The sequence below is a fragment of the Caretta caretta genome, chromosome 10 (genome assembly GCF_965140235.1).
Source record: "Caretta caretta isolate rCarCar2 chromosome 10, rCarCar1.hap1, whole genome shotgun sequence".
Taxonomy (NCBI): Eukaryota; Metazoa; Chordata; order Testudines; family Cheloniidae; genus Caretta; species Caretta caretta.
In genome coordinates, this window is record NC_134215.1 from 53,907,969 (window position 1) to 53,932,608 (window position 24,640).

The 24,640-nt window shown below is 39.0% G+C and overlaps 1 protein-coding gene across 3 annotated transcripts in view; it reads left to right on the forward strand.

The window, feature by feature from the left end:
* ICE2 (interactor of little elongation complex ELL subunit 2) overlaps positions 1-24,640 on the forward strand; it is a 61,131-nt gene that overhangs the window by 29,477 nt on the left and 7,014 nt on the right. For all 3 annotated transcript variants that reach the window (XM_048866909.2, XM_048866911.2, XM_048866910.2), the window contains 5 exons: positions 4,574-4,758; positions 5,219-6,182; positions 11,170-11,348; positions 15,557-15,686; positions 24,378-24,462. In XM_048866909.2, the coding sequence (XP_048722866.1) occupies positions 4,574-4,758; positions 5,219-6,182; positions 11,170-11,348; positions 15,557-15,686; positions 24,378-24,462 (1,543 nt within the window). The remainder of the gene's footprint in view (positions 1-4,573; positions 4,759-5,218; positions 6,183-11,169; positions 11,349-15,556; positions 15,687-24,377; positions 24,463-24,640) is intronic.

Consider the following 24,640-nt stretch of genomic DNA (forward strand, 5'->3'; position numbering starts at 1 on the left):
CAGTGTGTTTACTGTGTACTTATTTTCTGACTGAAATATTTTTTTCCACCTGTTAGCCCTGGGGCCCTGGGAGACAAAGCTGGTTTCTAATCTAGTTCACACATCAACAACAGAATTATTTCATTTCAGTTATATAACATTTATTACTGTCATGGTGACCTATATCAAATGTAGCAACACTATACACCAATACCTATCTCAGATAATTCCGTTAAGTGAAAGCTATTAACTATATCAAAGAACAGCAAGACTCCTTCTGATGAAGCAGAAGGGGGTGGGGGGAAGAATCTTGTGATATTATTTGAAAGATGCCATCCCATCCCATAAAAGCCATTAGTTGTCTCAGAATTACATTTCAGTGTTGTACCATGATCTGCATGTTTGGGTTTTTCTTTCATTTAAAAACAAAGTCAGGGAGCATGAAAATTCAGCTATTTTTATAGCTGTGATTTTGGTGCTTCAGGAGGAAGCAGCCATCTAGGATGCAGGTATCATGGCCTTTCTGCTCAATATTATTATGCTTTTCAGTTAAAAATCCGTTCAGTTAATATAGTTTAGCTGGAGTTATTAATTTATTCCATAAATTCATTGAAGGAAAACATGAGGCAGTTTTCTATAATAATCTGGAAATGAGCCAAGAAGGAAATTTCTTTTTCTGTAAAGGAAAAAAGGTCCAGTTTCATGGCAATTATCATAAAAAGTAAACTTTAAAAAAATCAGCTACTGAAGTTACTTCTCTGTTCTTAAGGAGAGAAACTGATAGTTTTTTAGACCTTGTCCTACCTTGTTACTGAGAATAGTAACAATCTCTAGAGATATTGCAATTAACATTGAGTTTGGACACGCTATTTTATATCACATTATTGCAGTGAAATGCCCTCCTTGTGTTTTAAAATTGTAAGCTGTGCTCTTTGTGAAGTAAGTAAATGTGTTCCTTGCAAATTTTATAAATTATAGTAATGTAGGGATGGTATTGAAGAATTAACTGTATAATAAGAGAGCTTCAGAAAAACATTCACCTATAGTTTCATAAAACAAATTAGTAAAAACTTCCTGGAATTGAAAGGGCCAGTGTTACAATGTACTGTTCTATAAATAAGTTAGGTTAGTAGAAGAAACTCCTGCCAGTAGAAAACACAAAAAACTTGTAGTTTAGTCTAAACTAGGTGGTCAAGCGATTTAAAAAAAAAAAAGTAATTGCGTCTCAATCGTGCAATTTTAAAAAAAGTAATCACATTTTAATCGTGCTGTTGAACAATAATAGAATACCATTTATTTAAATATTTGTGGGTGTTTTCTACATTTTCAAATATATTGATTTCAGTTACAACACAGAATACAAAGTGTACAGTGCTCAGTTTATATTTATTTTTGCATACAAGTATTTGCACTGTAAAAAATCAAAAGAAACAGTATTTTTCAATTCACCTACTACAAGGACTGTAGTGCAATCTCTTTATCATGAAAGTTGAACTTACAAATGTAGAAAACAATATAAAATTTTAGAGCCTATAAGTCCACTCATTCCTACTTCTTGTTCAGCCAATGTCTTAGACAAACAAGTTTGTTTACATTTGCAAAAGATAATGCTGCCCACTTCTTGTTTACAATGGCATCTGAAAGTGAGAACAAGCATTCTCATGGCACTGTTGTAGCCGGTGTCGCAAGATATTTATGTGCCAGATGTACTAAAGATTCATATGTCCCTTGATGCTTCACCCACCATTCCAGAGGACGTGCGTCCACACTGATGACGGGTTCTGCTCGATAACAATCCAAAGCAGTGCGACCGATGCATGTTCATTTTCATTATCTGAGTCAGATACCACCAGAAGAAGGTTGATTTTTCTTTTTTGGTGGTTCAGGTTCTGTAGTTTCCGCCTCGGAGTGTTGCTCTTTTAAGACTTCTGAAAGCATTGTCCACACCTCATCCCTCTCAGGTTTTGGAAGGCACTTCAGATTCTTAAACCTTGGGTCGAATGCTGTAGCTATCTTTAGAAATTTCATTTTGGTATCTTCTTTGCATCTTGTCAGATTTGCAGTGAAAGTGTTCTTAAAATGAACAACGTGCTGGGTCATCATCCGAGACTGCTATAACATGAAATATATGGCAGAATGCAGGTAAAACAGAGCAGGGGATGTACAGTTCTCCCCCAAGGAGTTCAGTCGCAAATTTAATTAACACATTTTTTTTTTTAACGAGCGTCATCAGCATGGAAGCATGTCTTCTCGAATGGTGGTCGAAGCATGAAGGCTCATACGAATGTTTAGCATATCTGGCACGTAAATACCTTGCAATGCCAGCTACAAAAGTGCCATGCAAATGCCTGTTCTCACTTTCTGATGACACTGTAAATAAGAAGAGGGCTGAACAAGAAGTAGGACTGGTGGACTTCTTGAAGTTTTATATTGTTTTGTTTTTGAGTGCAGTTACGTAACAAAAAAAAAAATCTACATTTGTAAGTTGCACTTTCACGACAGAGATTGCACTACAGTATTTGTATTTGTATGGGGTGAATTGAAAAATACTGTTTTTTGTTTATCATTTTACAGTGCAAATATTTATACTCAAAAATAATATACACTTTGATTTCAATTATTACACAGAATACAATATAAATGAAAATGTAGAAAACATCCAAAATGTTTAATAAATTTCAAAACTGCTATTAATCGTGATTAATTTTATAATTGCGATTAATTTTTTTTGAGTGAATCTCCTGAGTTGACCGCGATTAATCGACAGCCCTAGTCTAAACCAAGTAAGTCATGCAAATACAAATTTTTTTGTTGGCAGATGAATCCTAGCAGAAGTTTGAATATAGGCTTCCCAATTTTTTTACGTATCTACTACCTTCTGACCATTTTTTCACTTTGCTTCCTCCAGTTTGTTAAAGAAGTTAAAATGTTGTCTTGAGTCAGTGGATTGTGAATTGATGGTGATATGGAATCTCAAAATTTGGTGTGAATGAAAAAAAAAAAAGTATTTTCTTCAATATTTGTTGAATACCCAAGGCAAATAATTGGGAGTTAGGTGGGTAGGGAAATACTTTGTCCCACCTCCCATTACAGTTGCTAACCAATTTTTACTTAGCTCGCAGTAAGCCGGGGTGTCAACCTGTCCCACAGCAGTCTACTGTGCATTCTGTTCATGTTGACCCTGGTGCTGTGCACTAAAAGTTTTTTGGTGTGCTTTAATCTGCTCCCATTTCAAAGTGGGACAGATCAAAGTGCACTGCAGAATGTTTTGCTGGCAGCGCCACATGGACGCTTAGGCTATGGCTACACTACAGCGCTTTCAGTGGCATGGCTGTACCGATGTAGCTGTGCCGCCGTAGCACTACTAGTGCAGACACCCTAAGCCGAAGGGAGAGAGCTCTGCCATCAACTTAATTACTCCAGCCCCCACAAGGGGCAGGAACTATGTCAGCGGGAGAAGTTTCCTCCTGGCACTTAGGTCAGTATAACTTAACGTCGCTTATGTTTCTCAAGGATGTGAATAACTTATACTGACTTAAGCTGCAGTGTGTACGTAGCTTTAGTGTGCAGTGAGCTGGGTGCAGGGTAGATTCACACCCCAGCTTGCTATAAAATAAGTGTTCATGTAAACAAGCCGTGATAATGGGAATTCCATACCAGGGAGGGAGTTGGCAAGAGGGGATTGGAAGAAGTGAATACAAATATTTGCTTCATATACAAATACATGAAATTTGCAAACTGTCTAATCTATAACTGCATTGACTCAATGCATACCTATTTGATGGTTTTCACTTTAATCTGCAGAGTGCTAAATTAACACTTTATCACTTAAAGGGCTCCCATCATGTGTGATATTATCAAGAGGGTGGTCTTATTCTCTGAAATAACCAAACTCTTCAGTATACGTTTTTTGTTTAAAGTGTGTGTCTTACCTTCAAATGATTTTGTAAAGATTAATTTCACTGATATCCCCCCCCCCCGTAAAATTAACTACATTTTCAAGGGTATCTCCATTGTCTTCAGATTAAGTTGTCTATGATATGAATGTTGCACTTAAGACAAAGTCTAAAAATAGGAGGGCATCACAACTGACTGTGGCTAAGGATATAGTTTAGGTTGCTGAACATTCCTTGCTGGTAATGAGACATGAAATGGAAAAAACCAAGCTTGACGCTCAGAGCCGTGGATCAGTTTGTGAGGCTGGCAGTTGGAGAAAATATCTTTTTTTATTTGCAAACTGAACATACTTGATATGGGAATTGGTGAGATATAATGAATATGAGACCCCAAAATGCTAATTTTACAAATTAACTTTTCAGGATAGAACTGCACTTTTAAATAGTATGTGAAACTGAAGTAAGCTGTCAACCTATTGCATATTACTGCCATGGGGACCTGATAAATTTCACTTCTCCTAGATGTATTTGTTCCCCAACGAATAAGCAATAGAAACGAATTATTTTTTTTCACCCTTTTTAATTTGACTGTAAAATGGTTTTGAATACAAGTCAGAGGAACGAAGTTTAATATTTAAATTACCTAATGATTTTTCTTTAGAGTATGGGAAACGTAAACCCTGTCCTTCTCTTAAAAGGTGCCAAACCAGTCAAAGTGATTTATATTGACTCACCACTCCCAAAAAAAGAGATAACTGTGAGAGAGAAGAACCAGATTTTTCATGAAATCCCGCTGGACACTCTGACTTCCAAAAATTCAATTATTCCAGTCTCTGCTGTGTTGATGGACAATCCATTTGAGGAAAAGATGTTTCAGTGGGACGTAAGTAGCTGTCTGTCTTTTCAAAAATATGCTAGCTTATTTCCTTGATCTTTGTGTTCTGCAGTAATATTGGGGGGGGAAACAAGGTTCTCTCCATTATTATCACTGAATTATGGAGTGAGGTTTTTTTGAATGCATCTCTCTTTTCTTAAATGCTTCTGTCCAATCTAGTCTGATTACTGATGTGTGCCCTCTTTAAATATATTTGTTTGTGTGACTTACGTAGATGGCAGTTTTCATATTGTTTCTTCCCTTTATTCATATTTTGAAAGGCTCTTGTGACTCTTAGATTTAGAGGTGTTTTATACGTAAATTACTGAAATATTTTTCTTTGCGTCTTCAAAATAATGTCTGGTGGGTACTACATTTTGTGCATCTCTGTTGCATTGGATTTAGCAGTTTGTTTTACTTTGCTGTGATGCACTTTATTGTTGATTTAATTTTTCTTTGTTATATGAAGATGCCTCCTGATGCTTGTCAATTAAGGAGGACTCAGACTCTGGACCACAGGGATCTAGACTTTGACAATGATGTCACAGAATTGGAGACCTTTGGAGCAACATGTAAGCCCTTGAAGACATCCAGAACGGAAAATCCTCCTGCTAACGTATGTAAAACTCTGTCAGACAAGCTAAAAATAGAGGAACAGTTGGTATCTATTGTAAGAGATGGTGCTGAAGAGGGAACAAGCAAAGTTAACGAGCAGGGATTTTCAGCATGTAGTAATATGCAGAATGTGAACAAGACACAACTACCGTCATCGATTGGTGATGTCATGTGGGCTGATTCTGACGAAAATTCCTCCATTAAAGGCCTTGATTCAGATGAAGTTGAGTTAAATGATGAGCAACATGGTACGGCCACAAACAAAGTATTGGACAGTTGTACGAAGTTAAATACTTCGGCTAAAACTGATAGTTTCAAGAGAGAATCTGAAATTACAGAAGTAAATGAGACTCCCATTTCTTTTTGCAATAGTGATACTGATGAAGAACGTTTGATTATTGACACAGAATGTAAAAGTGTGGAATATTGCAAAGCAGCTGTGTTCAGTTCTAATCCAGACTCTGGAGCAGATATACCTAAATCACCCTTCCCAATACAAACTTCATCAAGTAGCTTGGCTAACTGTTCAGAGAGCCCAGACCAGAAGAAAATTGCTTCCAAAAAACCTTTCAAAAGGCTGTCTAAAGAATTTGACCCTCTTGGACAAATTTTGAAAATGCAAACTGAACTGCTTAAGCCGCCTTCCCCAAAAGCTCCTGAGCAGCCACTGGTAAATTGTGATAAAAGTTCTAATCCTACACCAAGCCTTGTGCCACCACCTTCAAAACCCACTGTAGCTTCCAGCGTGGAGCCTGCTGCAAATATGAGCAGCTTACCTAAACTTACATGGACTTCACATTTTCAGGGAGCTTCAAAGGGTAAGTGTTGTGTTCAGTGTATGCAAAGTTGGAAGGAGAATTTGATAAGGCAGCCACAGAAGCCGTAATTCAGTCCTGTTGAAAGCAGTAGTGGTAGCAAATGTGTTAATTTTTGAGGGTGGAGGAGAGGTGATGGAGCTTGGAACAGCACTTTATTGTGTGTGAGTGATAAGGAAAATCTTGGATGCTCTGCTTAAATGCAGAAAATGTGCAGAAAATCTTTGTAGCTATATTGATCCTTGATGGAAAATGTATAAAGAAGGTAAAATTTTATTTGATTTATTTTACTATTGAGCCAGCAAAAAAGAGTTACAGTACCTAAGCTTTCAGGCCAAGAAGGGACCCTGTCTTTCAACAGCTTCTCAAGCTTTGGGGGGACTCCAAATATTGTGTTCGTCACTCATGGTCCATTAAAATGGACATATTATTTGTAAAATATATTGAAATACATTTATTCTCTATCTCGTTTATATCTTCACTAAAAATCTACGGTCTGATTATCATTTGTGCCAATGAGAATTAGTCCCTGTCACTGCATCACTGCCCCATGTGCATTTTTGTGGCAGAACACAGTGCTGTAGCTTCTCTGCCTCAGTTTTCCTGACAGAGTTTAGAGTCAGTTCGGAGGTTTATGTGACTCAGCCCTCTGGCCAGCTCGCTCCAAAAGTTCAAACCCCTTTAAGGGTAGCAGAGTCCGAAGTCCCAGTACAAACCAAACAAATCTTTCTCCCAGTAGGGCTTAGTTCTCTGCTTCTTTTGGGATTATTTGTCTATTCATCCTCTGGTCTCAGCTCTAAGTCCCTGCACCCCTTTCCTTAAGGTAGGGCACCTCTTCTGTGGCCTGGCTTAACAACCATCAGCAGGTAACAGGTACTTCCAGAGTGTTCTTTCATCTTTTTATGTTCCATTCAATTCAAAATGGTGGAAGGAGGTTTGCTTTACAATATCAAGTGCTACTGTTCAGTCCCAAAGAAATTGTCTAATTCTTTTGTGGTGCAAATAAATGGACGGTGACTTTTGGGTATTTGTGACCAAAGAAGGAGATGGGTATTGTACAACTTGTAAACAATAGGACATCATTTTTCTCTTCTTACTTTTGGTGTTAATGCTCCTGGCCATTGTGCCAGCAAGCCAGAATCAGCTGAGTAATACTGAATGAATGGGGAACCCCATAACTAAGAAGCAAGGGATAGAGGGCGGTAGTGGTTGAAAGTTAGCTCTCTGAGTGGTGCTGGCAATAGTAAAAGGAAGAAAACCTGGGGAAACTTTCAATTAAGCTGAAATGAGGGTTTAAAAAGGTAGTTTCGTCGACACCATTTTTTTTATCCAATTTTTTTTCATCACTCTAACCATATATTTACCCTTCCAGCTCAGGATGTAATTCCCAGCTCAGTGAGACATACCCATGCTAGCTGTGATCAGCCTAGGGTACTAAAAAAATAGAAGTATAGCTGCAGTATCAGAGATGCTGGTGCACACTCGGAGCAGCGAGCCCTCATGCCGCCACAGCTACTCTTCTAATTTTAGCACACTGTCTCAATCAGAGTGGGTATATCATCTCAACCTGGGAATTACACCCTCAGGTGTTCACACCTGCCCTCAATCAGAGTGGGTATATCATCTCAACCTGGGAATTACACCCTCAGGTGTTCACACCTGCCCTCAATCAGAGAGGTACAAATTTGTTCTTTTAGTATCTTGGCTTTCACACAGTAAAAATATGAAATTCAAGTGTTTGGCACTTAGAACTTTGATTTCTCTAGCTATGCCAGCAAACCAATGCTGCTGGAGAAGTTTGGAGCAGTTGTGCTGCCAAATGAAAGAATGGCAGACATAAAGTGTTCAGTAAACCATTTGAGGTGATTCAAAATTATACAGTAATTCTGATAAACTTCCATACTTTTCTGTATCTTTTTTGGCAGCAGGCCTGGAGCAGACGCACAGATTATTGATTAATTTGTGATTCTTTTCAGTTCATGTCATTCAGATCATGTACTAGGAATAAGTGATTTTGAAATATCTCTCTTTGGATGTATATACTGTGTGTATAACTTTAATGTTGATCTAGATTTAATATTTTTTCACAGTGTTATATCAGTTTTTGCTTTGTTCTAAGATTGGCACATATTTCCACCTTTCCTATCTGTTACTCCTTCTTCAGATAAACGATTGATACTTAACCCCAGAAAAGTTTATATTTCTGTTTTTGTTTTTTAAACTCTATTAAAGGCATCATAAAAGAGATGCTGAATGAAGTTTTATTTACCTACCTAAAATTTAAGTTTTGGGGGCAGAACAGGCAGATGGGTCCTTTAACAAAGGTTCTTTTTAAAATCTCTTTAAAATGTACAGGAATCAGTTTAAATTTGATTTTGAAGAGCTGGATGTGATAGTTCATCCAGGCTACACTTGGCCCAGAGATACAGGGGCAAAAGTAGGTTTGTATGCCATCTCACAGCTCCTCAGTTTGGGGGTCAGTTAAGCATCCAGCGCTATTACATGGAGGTAACTCTCAGAAGGCATCATAAATAGATTTTTTGGCCCTTTTGTGTGCCCTCAGTGGATGGGCTGACTATCTGGCCTGATGACAGGTTTCAGAGTAACAGCCATGTTAGTCTGTATTCGCAAAAAGAAAAGGAGTACTTGTGGCACCTTAGAGACTAACCAATTTATTTGAGCATAAGCTTTCGTGAGCTACAGCTCACTTGGTGAGCTGTAGCTCACGAAAGCTTATGCTCAAATAAATTGGTTAGTCTCTAAGGTGCCACAAGTACTCCTTTTCTATCTGGCCTGAGTGTATGCAGGATGTCAGCATTTGAAATATGCATTGTAGTTGTAGTCATGTGAGTACCAGAGTCTTGGACAAGGTGGGTGTGACGTTCGTCTGGTGTTATCTGGACCAGTGATCTGCTAGGTCACTCCGATTCTTGACTCTGGGAGCCAGCCTTACCCTGCTCTGCTGTGAGAACCCCCACACCTGGGCTGTTCACGCACAGTCTCTGGCATGTAAACTGCTTGGATTGTGCAACCGAATGACACTAGCCAATATCTCCAGTCCCAGACACAACCCTAGGAACCTCCATCTTGCAGCGTCCAGTTGTGCCCGCTGGACGCTGCAAGCTTATGTGAGTTTGTCAGTGTAACAAAAGGCATCCCAAAAGGCATCTCTGACACACTTCAAACCAAATGCACTGCTTCAGGTAGAATAAACAAACAGATTTTTTAACTATAAAGATATACTTTGACTTATAATCACTTAAAATCTAACAAGTTGGATTTGGTCAAATGAAAGAAAAGCAAAACGCATTCTAAGCTGATCTTAACACTTTCAGTGCCCTTACAAACTTAGATGCTTCTTATCACAGGCTGACTGGTTGCCCTTCAGCCAGGCTCCACCCTTTGATCAGTGCTTCAGTCACTTGGTGGTGATGTCTGTAGATGGAGGTGGAAGAGAGAGGAAGAGCATGGCTAATGTCTCTCCCTTGTATCATGTTCTTTCTTCCCTCTTGGCTTTGCCCCCCCTTCAGGGTCAGGTGATCATTACCTCATCGCAGTCCCAAACTGACCAAAGGAAGTGGGGTGACTCGCTCGAGAGTCCGACAGATCCTTTGCTGTTGCCTAGGCCAATGTCCTTTGTTCCTGTGAACTGCCCCTCTGGTCTTGGGGAGCTTTTTCCTGGGCTTACCTTAAGCCATGAGGACACATTTTCAGCATCATAACTATATACATGAAATTAAAACCCATAAATTACTGTAACATTACTTTAACAACAATGCTCAGTGCATCATGAGCCTTCCGAAGACCCCCCATATGACAAACTTTGCATTGGATACCACACAATCATTTTACAAGGATGAACATGGGGGTGCTGGGTGTTCCCCCGAGGTACAGAACGTCACAGTGAGTGAGGTAATATCTTTTATTGGACAAACTTCTGTTGGTGAGGGAGACATTCGAAAGTCAGTTTTCTTAGTTTGAAGCATAAATATGTTAAAAATCAAACATCTTGCCACGTACATGGTGTTTCACAAAATCATACACTAGTTTAGTAGCTGCTGGATCAAAAGCCTAAAAATGTCTTTATTCTGAATATGAAACCTAAAAAGAAAGAGGCAAAGAACTACAGGTCATGTGCAGTGATGGCAATGAAAGCCATTAATCTAGAACTCCTACATTTAGAGATGGCAGCTGCCAAAACACCATTGTTGCTGTGTTTTGAAGCCATCAAAAATTATGTATTACTCTAAATCTATATAGGTCCAAGAAAGACATCCAGTTTTATTAATTGCAATTCTATATTTTAGTAGATGCATTTTAAACCAAACTGACGATGAGCTTCGGGCAATAAGAGTTCCCTTACCCATGCAACCCTGGCACTTTTTTTTAGGTCTTTTAGTCTTTTTAAGCCTGTAGCACTTGTCCCCAGCCATGGGCTTGGTCTCCTAACTACTATGATTATAGCTGTGTACAGTATTCTAAATCTTTTCTCTCTAAATCTTAATAAATCACAGAATTAAATTCACATTCACGAACAACTTCTGATTCCACAGATGATCACAGTATTTGGGACAGAATCTGCCATGTTACAGCAGAGTAGATTCAGATTTACTACTTTTGTCTTCAGTGAAGTCATTCCGGGTGTCCACTGGTGCAACAGAGGTCAGACTCTGACCCTCCATTTGTATTAGAACAGCAGCCTAGTGTTCTGTTTGCATAAGAATAGCTGTGACGAGGGCAAAATATATGCAAGTGTTTAGTATACTTTTAGTTATTACACAGGATTGGTCCATGACATTTTCTAGGTTTGGTTTATCTAGAAATTCATAGCAAGTGACCCCTCTGGTTTGATAAGACAATTTTACAAACCTCTAACTAAAAGATAAAATACAATAAATGTTTTATTCTACTCTGAGAGGGGAAAAAAATCTAATTACTTTCTTGTAAAGACTATGTGAGCCTGTTTTCTGTTTTTATTTATTTTCAAAAGGATTGCTCCCAAGTGAACTTAAGACGCTCGTTGAAGACCAGTCAGAATACACAGCTCCTCAGGATGGCAATCTTGTATATAAATTGTTCAGTCTGGATGACCTGCTGTTACTCGTACGTTGCAGTGTACAAAAAGTAAGGACAGGGCCACGATCCTATAATAAAAGACAAATCAGAAAGGTAAAGATCTTGCTTTTGGCACCTTTTACATATGTGCTTGACCGAAACTTGTTCCATTAACAAAACTTTTATTTAAAGTGCTCTAAGGAGATAAAGGCATTGCCTCAAGCGCTGCAGTATTGTTTACACACACTTATTCCTTTAATGTATTTCATCCAGTCCTCACTAATACATCCTTTTGTATTTTGTTCATTTCTGTAACTGTCCAATTTCTATCCGATGCGCAATTATTTTCTGTAGGGAGAGAGGCGAGGATATCTTTTGACTTGTGTAGCCCCATTTAGTTCATGCAGTTAAGTACTTTAGGGTCTGATCCCTCACTACTTAGTGTGGTGACACTCCCACAATGGGAATTTGGTCTCATTAAGTTAGGAGATCGCTGCTCTATTGCTCGTGCTCTCACACTTTGTGTGACCTTGAGCAAGTCAGTTAATCTCAACTGTACGCTTGTAAAATGGAAATAATTATAGTTACCTCACAAGGGTTGTGGGAATATTAGTATTTGTAAATTGCATTTAGATCCTAGGAAGATGATGCAGAAATGCAGAGTATCAGAGGGGTAACCATCTTAGTCTGTATCCACAAAAACAAAGGGAAGTCCGGTGGCACCTTAAAGACTAACAGATTTATTTGGGCATAAGCTTTCGTGGGTAAAAAAACCACTAAAGCTTATGCCCAAATAAATCTGTTAGTCTTTAAGGTGCCAACGGACTCCTTGTAGAAATGCAAAGGACTCTTATTTTATGTATCACATACAAAAAAACTACATTAGAACAATGTTCAGGTTCCAAAATCAAGCACTCAAAAGTTAGGAATTGCATATGTACAAGAGCGCTGAATTAAGGTTGTGCCAGGTACCCCTTAATTCTGACATTTCTTAACTTTTTTAGCATTTGACTTTGCAACTTTAAAATTCTTTTACCTTTTTATGAAAAATATAATTTACTCGTTTAAAAAAAAAAAAAAAAAGCAAACTGAAACACTCCCTCCCCACAAAACAGAACACAACCAGAAATTCCCTGATGTGGAACCATACTGACCCTCACATGGGTCATCAGCAGGGTTGGGACTTTTAGATCCATAGCAGAAACATCTTGACCACTGCAGCTAATGAAGTAACTGGGAGGAGCAGGGTCTTCTCTATGTGAGACAGATACTAGATGGGGAGTATGAGACACGCCTTTGTTGCCAGCACCAGACAAACCAGTACTGAGCACGTGCAAATTATGATTTTCAAAAGCTTATAATTTAGCAAAATATAAGAAAATTTTCATGAAGAGAGCAAAAGGTACCTCTTTGGCATCAGAGTGACCTGCCTGCCACATTTCAAGTCCCTGCTACAAAGTATCGATATGTAAGTGTGTTTTAACTTTGGAAAAACATCGTATTTTCCCCCAAACCCATTCTTGGAAATGCTTCAGCCGTTCACACTGAAATTTGAAAAGAAAGGTCAGCATGAAGCAAACTCAGAAAATTGCAGGTGAATGGTTCAAATTCAGCAAAGTTATAAGCAAATGAAATCAGGGTCTTGTAATGGAAAGTGTTAAGCAACCTTAACTATAAGCACTGCTGCCAGCTCTGCCTGTATTTATTTCAGTAGTGGGCCTTGGTTTCCTTGTGATAAGATTGGAGTAGGGTTTTCACTAAAACATCAGGGAATTCCACCTTCTGATCTGGGTTGTTCATGCTCTTTTTATGCTATGGAGAATCCCTCATGTAAAGCTATAGAATGCTCACTTCTCCTTCCTTTTGCATCTTGGTGAGGAGAGAGAGAGAACCGCACTGGCATATGAAACACATTGTAACAGACCTAGCAGCAGCACCAGAGGAGCCTTTATATAGCTGGAAGTGGAGAGGAGGTGGACGTAACCCTGGGTGGTACAAGCATGTTGCTTGATATTGGTATATTAGGTCAGGGGTTCTCAACCTTTTTCTTTCTGAACCACCCCCATCCCCCCAATACTATTAAAAACTCCACGGTCCACCTGTGCCACAACTGTTTTTCTGCATATAAAAGCCAGGGCTGGTGTTAGTGGGTAGCAAGCAGGGGAATTGCCCAGGCACAATGCCACAGGGGTCCCTAGGTCATTACACATATTGAATCTATTTCCTGAAGTTAAGTATCCTCACACCTTCTTGTCAACTGTTTAAATGAGCCATCTTGATTATCACTACAAAAGTTTTTTTCTCCTGCTGATAATAGCTCATCTTAATTAATTAGCCTCTTACAGTTTGTATGGCAACTTCCACCTTCTGTGTATATGTATCTGTCTATCTATCTATCTTCTTACTGTATGTTCCATTCTATGCATCCGATGAAGTGGGCTGTAGCTCACGAAAGCTTATGCTCCAATAAATTTGTTAGTCTCTAAGGTGCCACTAGTACTCCTGTTCTTTTTACGAAGCTAAGATGCTCAGGCTTTGGCTTCAGCCCCTCAGGGCAGGGCTTTCTCAGCCCCTCAGCCTTAACGCCAGCCCTGCTCTTTCATTTATTTGGCGGACCCCCTGAGACCTGCTCGGGGATTTCCTAAAGGCCTCGGACCCCTGGCTGAGAAGCAATGTATTAGGTGATATTGAATGAAATGAAGTAGGGAGAAAAATTTTAAGTGGAATTTTCTCATGTCACTCCTACAATGCTTTGTCGTGCCTTTTTTTCCCTGTCCTTTGCCAATCAAAGGTAAAGGTAGTCAATGGTCCCAAACTGCTAGAAAGACTGGAGGCGGCCGTAGAGTTTCCCAGAACACAAAGGGGGATGGTAGGAGGAATCTGGTTTGCAGGTCGGCCAGAAGATCATATCTCGGTTTCCAGAAGGCCCACAGACCCACTTCATTCTGTTGAAAAAGCTGCTATGAAGTGTTTCACAGCAGATGGTTGCACTTGAGAAACAAAAGTCTATCTCAGTAGCATGGGAATTCCTAATATTCCAGTATAGACTTTGCCTAGCTTGGAATCAAAAACTTACTCTGAAATCATCAGGGGATTCCGGTGCTTTGAGTAGATCCTCTAGTCTAAGACTTTCATTTGGTGAATTTAGCATGTTACCTCATGCCTAAAAACACATACAATCTGTGAGACTTTTGGAATATGCTCACATATTGCCTATCTCTATTAATGCAGAATTCAGTCTCCATTATGCTTTGATTATTCCCCAAGGTTCACTGATCAGTACATTATTTGGAGGAGTTATCGCTGTTTAGATACTAGCTCCTTTCTTGTAAATGCTAGGTAAATGCTAAGTGACTACCTAGTACGTTGCTTAAATCCTGATGACTGTTTTTTGCTTCTTGCTATGGTATTACACATTTTCCCCTCAAGCTCTGAGGGACAATAGTGTTGGGGGGAGATTTATGTTAACAGAGGTTTTAACGCATTTTCCCCAAAAAGGATAATTTTTGAAGTGTTGATTTTGGGATTCATGGGATTTTAGTATTTGCACTCAATTTCAAATCTTAAAAATTAATAATTACTTTGAACTAATAGTGAAGGAGTCTTCCATGGGAAGGTCTACATGTAGATTAAAGACTTCTAACATCTCATTTTGTCAGCTCTTCAGGGCTTCTGCTTTCATTCACAATCATAATTATGAGCTTTGTTATTTATTAATAGTTGTGCTTCCATCCGCTGAAAGTTAAAGCTGTGCGTACAAACTCTACACTTCTGAAGTAATTTTAGGTTGGGGGGAAAGCTTTATTTCCATTCATTGTAGATAAAAGGAAAACTGATGTTCTATGTATTTTAAACACAAAATGTTAGTGTTAAAATGGAAATTATATTTTTGGATTTTAAATGTGTTCTTGGTATATAATATGTATGGCATTTTCCTTTCCCTCTAATAGGTTATTTCAGAAATAGAACAATTGTCTAATTTTTCTTGAATTCCTGGAGGTGGCAGCAGATGGCAGAGTCTAATAACTTTACCTAATTAGGAATTTATTAGATTGTAGTTTGCTTATACATAAAAGCTTACTTAGTCATTTTTCTATTTTTTATATTTTTCACCTTTCTTTAATATTATAATTGTTTAAATTTACAGTGTTTCATGTAAAATGTTCTGTTGTACCAAAATCCTGTGTAATTATTCTCTTGCTTCTTGAGTGAGTGATATTTAGAAGGCTGTGATGATTGTCGTATACTAAAAAGTAATTAAGGTGCTGTAATAACTTGTAGATAATTAATGGCCTTTTGGCTAATATTATTTTTACTTACAGCATATTCCAGTGTACATATTACCAAAAGTAGAATATCAAGCCTATTATGGAGTAGAAGCTCTTACAGAAAGTGAAATATGTCGGTTGTGGACAGAGAGCTTGTTGCATTCTAAATGCTTATTTTATGTTGGTAAGTTTGTGTATATTCTTGTCCAGTTTGTATGTTTGAGTATTGTATCTGGGATTTTAATCAAGAGTGGTGTTTTTCTTCGTTTGGTAACTGATTTATTCACTTAGGGCCTCTTAGTTTATTACTTTGCTATTACCTGTTGCAATTTCAACCATAATGTTAAAGATACTTGTTAACAAAACAGTATTTACATATTGCAATGAGAGATTAGGTATTTGGCTAAGACAATATTGAGTCATTTGGTTTGATGTTATAGTGAGGGAAAAGGTAAAGTGCCACATTTTTTTTTTCAATATGAGATGAGCAGTACTTCCTGTGTGTTCAACCCCTTGATGATGATGAATAAAAGGAGAATGAAATAAAAGGCAAGAGAATTTGAATAAGTTCTACCATTGAATCTGTCTTCCTTTACTAAGCTCTAGCCTTTGTGAGTGAGACTGTCATAGCAAACAGAATTTCCTCTTTGACCTCGCTCTATCCCAGACATTGTGACTCTCATATTTAATTTTAATATGTCAAAGTTTAAAAAAATAAGCGTAATTGCAAGAGCAATTCCTGCCTTTTTCTGAAACTGCTTGTTCCACTTTAAACACTTCATGTGCAAAAGTTTTCATACAGCTAATTACAAAAACTGAAAATATTGTACAGTTTCAAAAATCTAAGGAACTGGGAATAATTTTCTGGTTTGTGGTTTCGCTGCATTCTGTAAAAATATTTTATAACCTTTCTTTGCTATTTCTGTGTTTTGAAATTGTGAAACACTAAACATCTTTAAGAGATTGCATTGAATGTAGAATATTAGGATTTCAGTTGTCTTGTTATCTTTAAGCAAAAGCTCCTAACATGAGGGAGAGAGTATCAAATCACATAGTAGACAAAAACTTCTAGTTTTATCTGTAATTTTCCCCAGAAGATTTGAACATGGAACTACCTTACCTAGAATAACAAAGCCATTTTCCATCAAGTAATTGCTCCTACTTCAGGTGAAAAAATGTTCAACTAGCAGTGTGCTAGTCCCCACCCATGTCTGTCTGACACCTGTGGTCTTATTTCCCAACATGCCTTGTGATTAGAAACAACCCTGACTAAGAGGGGCCTCAATATTCTCTGTCCTCTTAACATGTGAAAGATAGAGAGGAAAAAGAAGGGGAGGAGCCACTTCTGTTTGAAATGGAATGGGAGGAATGTGTCAGTAAAGAGCGAGCTTGTGGAAAAATACTGCTCTTCAATGGGAGATATAGTGGATGTAGTTTGGAACTTAGAACACACTTGAACATAGCCATTATATGAACAACATACCCCCATATCTCAATGTCGGTACTTCGACCCATTAAACTTTTACCCCCAATCGGGGAGATTGCAGATTCTTACGCCACCCGTTCCTAAACTGAATTTCGCACGCCTTGATAATCTGTACCTCATTCCCTGATAACCAGAAACTTCTATGCTTAAACTCTGTACCATTTTCTTTTTACTTCAACATCATCTTAATAAAATTAAGAGGAGGTTAAAGCCAGGGTGACAGCCTGGGAATACTTAGGACTTAATTTTGTAGAGGTGTGGCTTTCTCAAAACACTTGTCTCTCCAGGTACCACAGACACAGCTCTTACAAAGGAAAAAATGTCTAATGCTTTGTTCACGATTGTACAATTAAAATTTTGAAATCCGGAAATGCAAAACTTAAACTTCCTACAACAAGGTTAATGTGGACATGAGGCATATCCTGTGAATAGAAACATATTGAACTAAACACTTAACAAAAACTAATAGAAAATACTACATATATGTAGAGCTGGCTGAAAAAAAAATCCCTCTCTGCAAATATTTTAATGTTTTGTCCCACTTTGGCAGGAAACTTTCTCAAAAGCATGAGGAAACTTCACATTTTCCATGGAAAGTGTTTTAAAGAAAAACCTCTGTTTCAGGAGAGCCTAAATGTAATTTTTTGCTTTCCCAGCCACCCGCAGGGTGAAATTGACAAGAGCCATTCCAGTCTGGCTGCTGGAGAGGCAGAGGCCCTGGAACCCTGCCTGGGTCCTCTTCCTCCCAGCCAAACCCCAGCTCTGGGCATAGGGAGGCAGAGCACCCCGGCCATGGGCATCTCTGATCACCAGAGCTATGGAGAGGCAGGGAAGTAGAGCTGTGTCTCTCCCTTCCCCAGCGTTGCAGAGGGAAGCTTGCCTGTGTTTTGACTAAACTTTTGTCAAATCTGTAATAACCAGCTCTTGCATATATAATGTGGCCCACGTTAACGTAACTAGGATCCCTAACTAAGATTTGTAGGTCATCTTTATATTGGTAACTTGCTGCTAGCTAATAAATAGGGTAATTTACAGCAGATGTAATGTCTACTTTGTTCAAAAAAGTATTTTTAAATGAGTTTGGCACTCAGCTTGTGGTCAGAGGAATCCTGTTTGTATAGAGAATGAATGTTCTACAGTTAGGACTGCCTCATTTTCCTGTTGTAGAAAAAGCTTGTCTTATTTTGTTAGTTACTATAGCAACTGTTGTGGCCTGTGGTTCCAGTTGTTCTCTGAGTTTATCCCTTTTAGGTGTTCCCGCCCCCCACCCCCACACATAACAGCTTCATAGCAAAAGATTTTGTAATTGTTTCGTAGAGCTGCTGAGTTATTTTTGTCCTAACCTTTACATACAAACTTCCCCTTTTATCCTAATCTTAAAAGTATAGAGTGAAATCTAGTCAATTTTTTAAAAAGTAATCCTTACTTCTGAATTCACCAGTCAATTTTCATGGATTTTACTAACACATTTTCCTATTTTAATTGTTTTTTCTCTCTCTCCATTGCTATGTGAAGAAACCACACAAATAGGAAAATAAATGACTATGGGCGTAATTCTACTCACGCGAGAAGTCTCTGTGGACTATGCTTCTGAGTAAATTTATGCATATAGGCTTGGGTTTTCAAAGGGGCCTAAGAGAATTAGGTGCTAAACTCCCATTGAAAGTCAGTTGGAAAGTTGGGCACTTCACTTCCATAGGCCTTTTGAAAATCCTCATTGTAAGGGTTTAAAGGATTAGTGCCTAGGCAGGGGAAACAATTAAATTGATTGTACATAGTGTTGTCATATTCATCAAGTAAACAAAAGGAAAGAAAATATTCTGTCACTAATCTTTCATCTGTAGTAATTCTAGATGGCAATTGTAATAGTAGGTAGACACACACAGACATAAATTGACAGAATCCCTTTAACCTTCCTGCAAAAGAACACTGATCACTTTCTATATTCATCTGCTTCACTGTGGGAAATAAACCTAGAGTGTTGCACTTTTGAATTGTTTTTGCTATGACTAAAAGTATATTGGAAGACTGCTAGTGAAATTCTGTCTATCGGGTTACATTTCTAGTTGCACTGAGGTAAAAATAGTTTTTGCTCTGAAACATGACTGCCAGTCCTAATGATACTCATACCCGCTTTAAGATACTTTGTAATTTAAAGTGTATGATAAACTACTAGCATGATACTGGCAACCATCCTCTTCCTGGGAGTAATACCAGAAAATAAAATATGTCAATATGCTTACTTCCATGAAATAAGGGAGTTCCCTTTCTGTAACATGCGTCTCTCTTCTGTCTGTCTACACAGCTCTTCCATGGAAATTCAGCAGGGTTCTAGCTTTGTGGGGTCTGAGAGGCAGTGAAGCCAGCACGTTGGCTGTTGATTCTCACCTTCCCTAACCTGTGGGGGGGAAACAGTGCAAGTTGATACAGCAGTTTTCCTCTTTGTGTCATGGGAACCCTGTGGTATCCCAGGATAACCACAATGCAGTTAGTGTAACTATTTAAAACAAATAAAATGGAACAATAAAGACTCCTTTTTGCAGCTTGTATGTCCAACCTAAATGTACACGTGTGTCTGCCGGCTTTGTTGACTTTAAGCTAGAGCTTTGTGTGTATGTATAATATATTAATATGTGGAGTACTGATTCCCTTGAAACCTACAGTATAACTGCTTCATGGCCTCTTCCCATAATGAAATGTGCTCAGTTTCATAATGTTGGCTGAGAAATAATTGAAGTTTCAGCCTGAAAAAGATGAGTGTATTCGCACTTCATGTTCAATGCAAATCTAAACCATAATGCCTTGGCAACATTAACATTATTGCTTTGTAGTTATGTAAACGTTGATAAGCACTTAAAATGATTAAGTGCTATCAAGACTCTGCTATGATGTAGGCTGATTACTTTGTTTACCTGTAAATACTTGCAAATTTGCTTTCACTTAGGTTGAAGGCTGTCATAAAAATAAAGGGAAGGGTAACCACCTTTCTGTATACAGTGCTATAAAATCCCTCCTGGCCAGAGGCAAAACCCTTTCACCTGTAAAGGGTTAAGAAGCTAAGATAACCTCGCTGGCACCTGACCAAAATGACCAATGAGGAGATAAGATACTTTCATATCGGGATGGGGGGGAAACAAAGGGTTTATCCGTCTGGGTGATGCTTTTGCTGGGAACAGATCAGGAATGCAGTCTCAGAACTTCTGTTAGTTAGTAAGTAATCTAGCTAGAAATGCATTAGATTTCCTTTTGTTTAATGACTGGTAAAGTAAGCTGTGCTGGATGGAATGTATATTCCTGTTTTTGTGTCTTTTTGTAACTTAAGGTTTTGCCTAGAGGGATTCTCTATGTTTTGAATCTGATTACCCTGTAAATTATTTACCCTCCTGATTTTACAGAGGTGATTCTTTTAGCTTTTCTTTCTTTTAAGAACCTGATTGATTTTTCATTGTTCTTAAGATCCAGGGGTTTGGGTCTGTGTTCACCTGTACAAATTGGTGAGGATTTTTATCAAGCCTTCCCCAGGAAAGGGGGTGTAGGCCTTGAGGGTATATTTTGGGGGAAGACGTCTCCAAGTGGGCTCTTTCCCTGTTCTTTGTTTAACATGCTTGGTGGTGGCAGCATAGGGTTCAAGGACAAGGCAAAGTTTGTACCTTGGGGAAGTTTTTAACCTAAGCTGGTAAGAATAAGCTTGGGGGTCTTTCATGAAGGTCCCCACATCTGTACCCTAGAGTTCAGAGTGGGGAAGGAACCTTGACAAAGGCCTATGTAAAGCGCTCTATGTTCCTTGACACCTCCCCCCCCCCGACTCTATACTGTGGGGAGTGGGATTGATGGATCAATGGCATAGAATGAGGGATTTCAACTCACATCTGTGTGAAGGGGAGCCCTGAGGTAGGCCAGAGAGAGGTCAATTGAATCTGTGCAGTCACTGTTCCAGGGGTACATTGCAGTGGCTGCATAGACATACGCTGCTGTGCAGTTGCTCCAAGTTTGCAACAAAGCGAACGATCTTGATACCATGTGTTTCCAAAGAAAGACATTCATGCTTGCTGTGAGCACAGTAAATGAAGTTGAGATCAGCTCCCTTGGTTTAAAATGGGAGCTGTTGTTTCTCAGCCAATAAAAAGATTTTAAAAAATTAAGTTGTCTCCCTTCTTGTCATTCCTTTATGTGTATTAAGGTATTTTCAGGCCTTCATAAGTACCTAGATAAAAGCTAATAAAAAAAGTCTAGGTTACTATTCTTGCCAGCAAGTTAAAGAAGTATGGATTGGATGAGTGGACGATAAGGTGGATAGAAAGCTGGCTAGATTGTCGGGCTCAGCGGGTAGTGATCAACAGCTCGATGTCTAGTTGGCAGCCAGTATCAAGAGGAGTGCCCCAGGGGTCGGTTTTGTTCAACATCTTTATTAATGATCTGGACAATGGGATGAATTGCACCCTTAATGTCCTCAGCAAGTTCGCAGAGGACATTAAGCTGGGGGAAGAGGTAGATACACTGGAGGGTAGAGTTAAGGTTCAGAGTGACCTAGACAAAATGGAAGATTGGGCCAAAAGAAATCTGATGAGGTTCAACAAGGACAAGTGCAGAGTCCTGCACTTAGGACGGAAGAATCCCATGCGCTGCTACAGGCTGGGGACCGACAGTTCTGCAGAAAAGGACCTGGGGATTACAGTGGACGAGAAGCTGGATGTGAGTCAGCAGTGTGCCCTTGCTGCCAAGAAGGCCAACTGCCTATTGGGCTGTATTAGTAGGAGCATTGCCAGCAGATCGAGGGAAGTGATTATTCCCCTCTATTTGGCACTGGTGAGGCCACACCTGGAGTTTTGCGTCCAGTTTTGGTCCCTCCACTACAGAAGGGATGTGGACAAATTGGAGAGAGTCCAGCGGAGGGCAACAGAAATTATTAGGGGGCTGGAGCACATGACTTACGAGGAGAGGCTGAGGTAACTGGGGTTATTTAGTCTGCAGAAGAGAAGAGTGAGGGGGGATTTGATAGCAGCCTTCAACTACCTAATGGGGGTTCCAAAGAGGATGGAGCTGGGCTGTTCTCAGTGGTGGCAGATGACACAACAAGCAGCAATGGTCTCAAGTTGCAGTGAGGGAGGTCTGGGTTGGATATTAGGAAAACTATTTCATTAGGAGGATGGTGAAGCACTGGAACGGGTTACCTAGGGAGGTTGTGGAATCTCCATCCTTAGAGGTTTTTAAGGTCAGGCTTCACAAAGCCCTGACTGGGATGATTTAGTTGGTGTTGGTCCTGCTTTGAGCAGGGAATTGGACTAGATGACCTCCTGAGGTCTCTTCCAACCCTAATATTCTATTTTCCTGAGTAGAATGAGAGCAGCTCTGTGCCGGTTGTCCTCTTACGGTTTCTAATCCATTCAGAATAAAGACGTCTTTTCAGTAATCTTCCACAACATCAAATAATGGATTACCTAATGTTTGGCATTGAATGTAAAATAACTGGGATGAGCCATTTGAATATAATGGTTGTTTTAAAATTCGTTGGTTCTACAATTGCAGATTTGTAATGAGCTTGTGAAGTCCACAAAATATATATTTTCTCTTGCTACTCATGATGTTCTGTTTGCAATTTATATATATATATATATATTTTTAATTTCCAACAATGAAATTCTGATTTCCCCTATGGAAACTAGAATGAGAGGGGTTTTCCAGGAGGGAGCTCTCTCAATATGTTGTTGTGGGCCAGTGGATATGATGCACTAGCCAACCCTCACCATTCTCCTGACCTGCTCTTGTTTAAAATTTGACAAGCCGGGACGTTTAAATCGCTGATTTACATCTGTGTCAAAATGGTCATTTAGCATTTTTAGCAAGATTGTTGTCACCAATGGCAAACTCAGACTTGCAAATTACAATTTTTCAGATAAGAAAAGTCCAGATAGAAAAAAGAAACAGGAACCCAGGTATTTGGATAACAGAATGAGGAGTTCAGTATAAAAGCAGGTTTCAGAGGAACAGCCGTGTTAGTCTGTATTCGCAAAAAGAAAAGGAGTACTTGTGGCACCTTAGAGACTAACCAATTTATTTAAAAAGGTATTGTTTCATATTCTCTGTGTGTATATAAAGTCTGCTGCAGTTTCCACGGTAAACATCTGATGAAGTGAGCTGTAGCTCACGAAAGCTCATGCTCAAATAAATTGGTTAGTCTCTAAGGTGCCACAAGTACTCCTTTTCTTTTTAGTATAAAAGCAAACATAGATATAACCCAAAAGGAAAAGCCCACATAGTCTGTAAAGTGCTGAAACATAATCATTCTTATCATAAAACAATTTTAGTTTGAAACTGACAAGTCAAGCCCCTCCTGCTTGGGAGAAGCTCTCTGTAAACATCTGCAAAACTTAGTATTCTCTATCAAAACATTCCTTAAAACTCTACTTTGTTGTGAGATCTACAAAAAACTTGACAATGGTTAGGCTGCTATTGCCCTGTGATTATTGCTTATCGTATTGACCAATATTGTCTTGTTGTTTCCTTATACTCCCTTGTTGGTCTGTTTGTTTCTGTCTGTCTTATACTTCGGGCAGGTCTTCTCGGTGGGTAGTGATCTATCTATCAGGGAGCGATTTATCTCATCTCATCTAGACGCGATAAATCGATCCCCGAATGCGCTCCCCGTCGACTCCGGAACTCCAGCTCGCGAGAGGCGGAAGCGGAGTTGATGGGGGAGTGGCAGCGGTCGACTCCCACCATCCTCCCGGCCAGGTAAGTCGACCTAAGATACGCTGACTTCAGCTACGCTATTCGTGTAGCTGAAGTTGTGTATCTTAGGTCGACTCCCCCACCCCAACTGTAGACCAGGGCTTAGATGGTAAGTGGGACTGTCTTTTTGTTGTATGATTATACAGCCCCTGGTACAATGAGGTCCTGGTCCATGACTGGGGCTCCTAGCCACTATGATAATACAAATAATAAGTTTAATGCAGAATACCCAGAACACTATCACAAAAATGAGCAAGGTTACAGTCAGTGGGAACTCCATCAGGATTTTAGAGGCAGGATATGGGGTATGGCTGGTTAATAAGTGCAGTCCACCTGCTCCTGAGATTGTTTAACTGGTCCAGATTTTTTTATTTTGTTTTCTGTCCAGCATAGTTTGGAAGCACAGGCCTGAGCATGGACATCTATATTTAGAGAAAAATTACAGCAATGTAGAGTTTTGTTTGCAAATACTTATACAGAGTGCATTAATGGCCAGAAATGCTTTTTACCTGATTGACTTTCAGATAAGCAAAACTTGTAACATTCTTTTTTAAATTGGATTTGGCTTCTACACACATTTAATAAAGTCTTTTCTTACCAGGTTTGTTCTCTCTTGCTATTTCTTTACTGAAGAGATTCAATTAATAATTTTTTTTTCAGGACATATTGATGCCTTTACATCAAAGCTCATTATGCTTGAAGAGATTTCTCCAGAACGGTTAAAAGAAAAATTTGGATTATTTAAGTAAGTAAACTTTATTGTCCATAATTTAAAAAAAAATCAAGATGAAACAGCTTCAGAATTAACAAACCTTTTCCAAGTCATTTCTTATGATAGTTCTTAATCCGTAAGTGGCAAAGCGCCCACCGAGTGTAAGTGGAACCATGATTTTATCCTTTTGCTTTAGTTTAAAATTTAGATA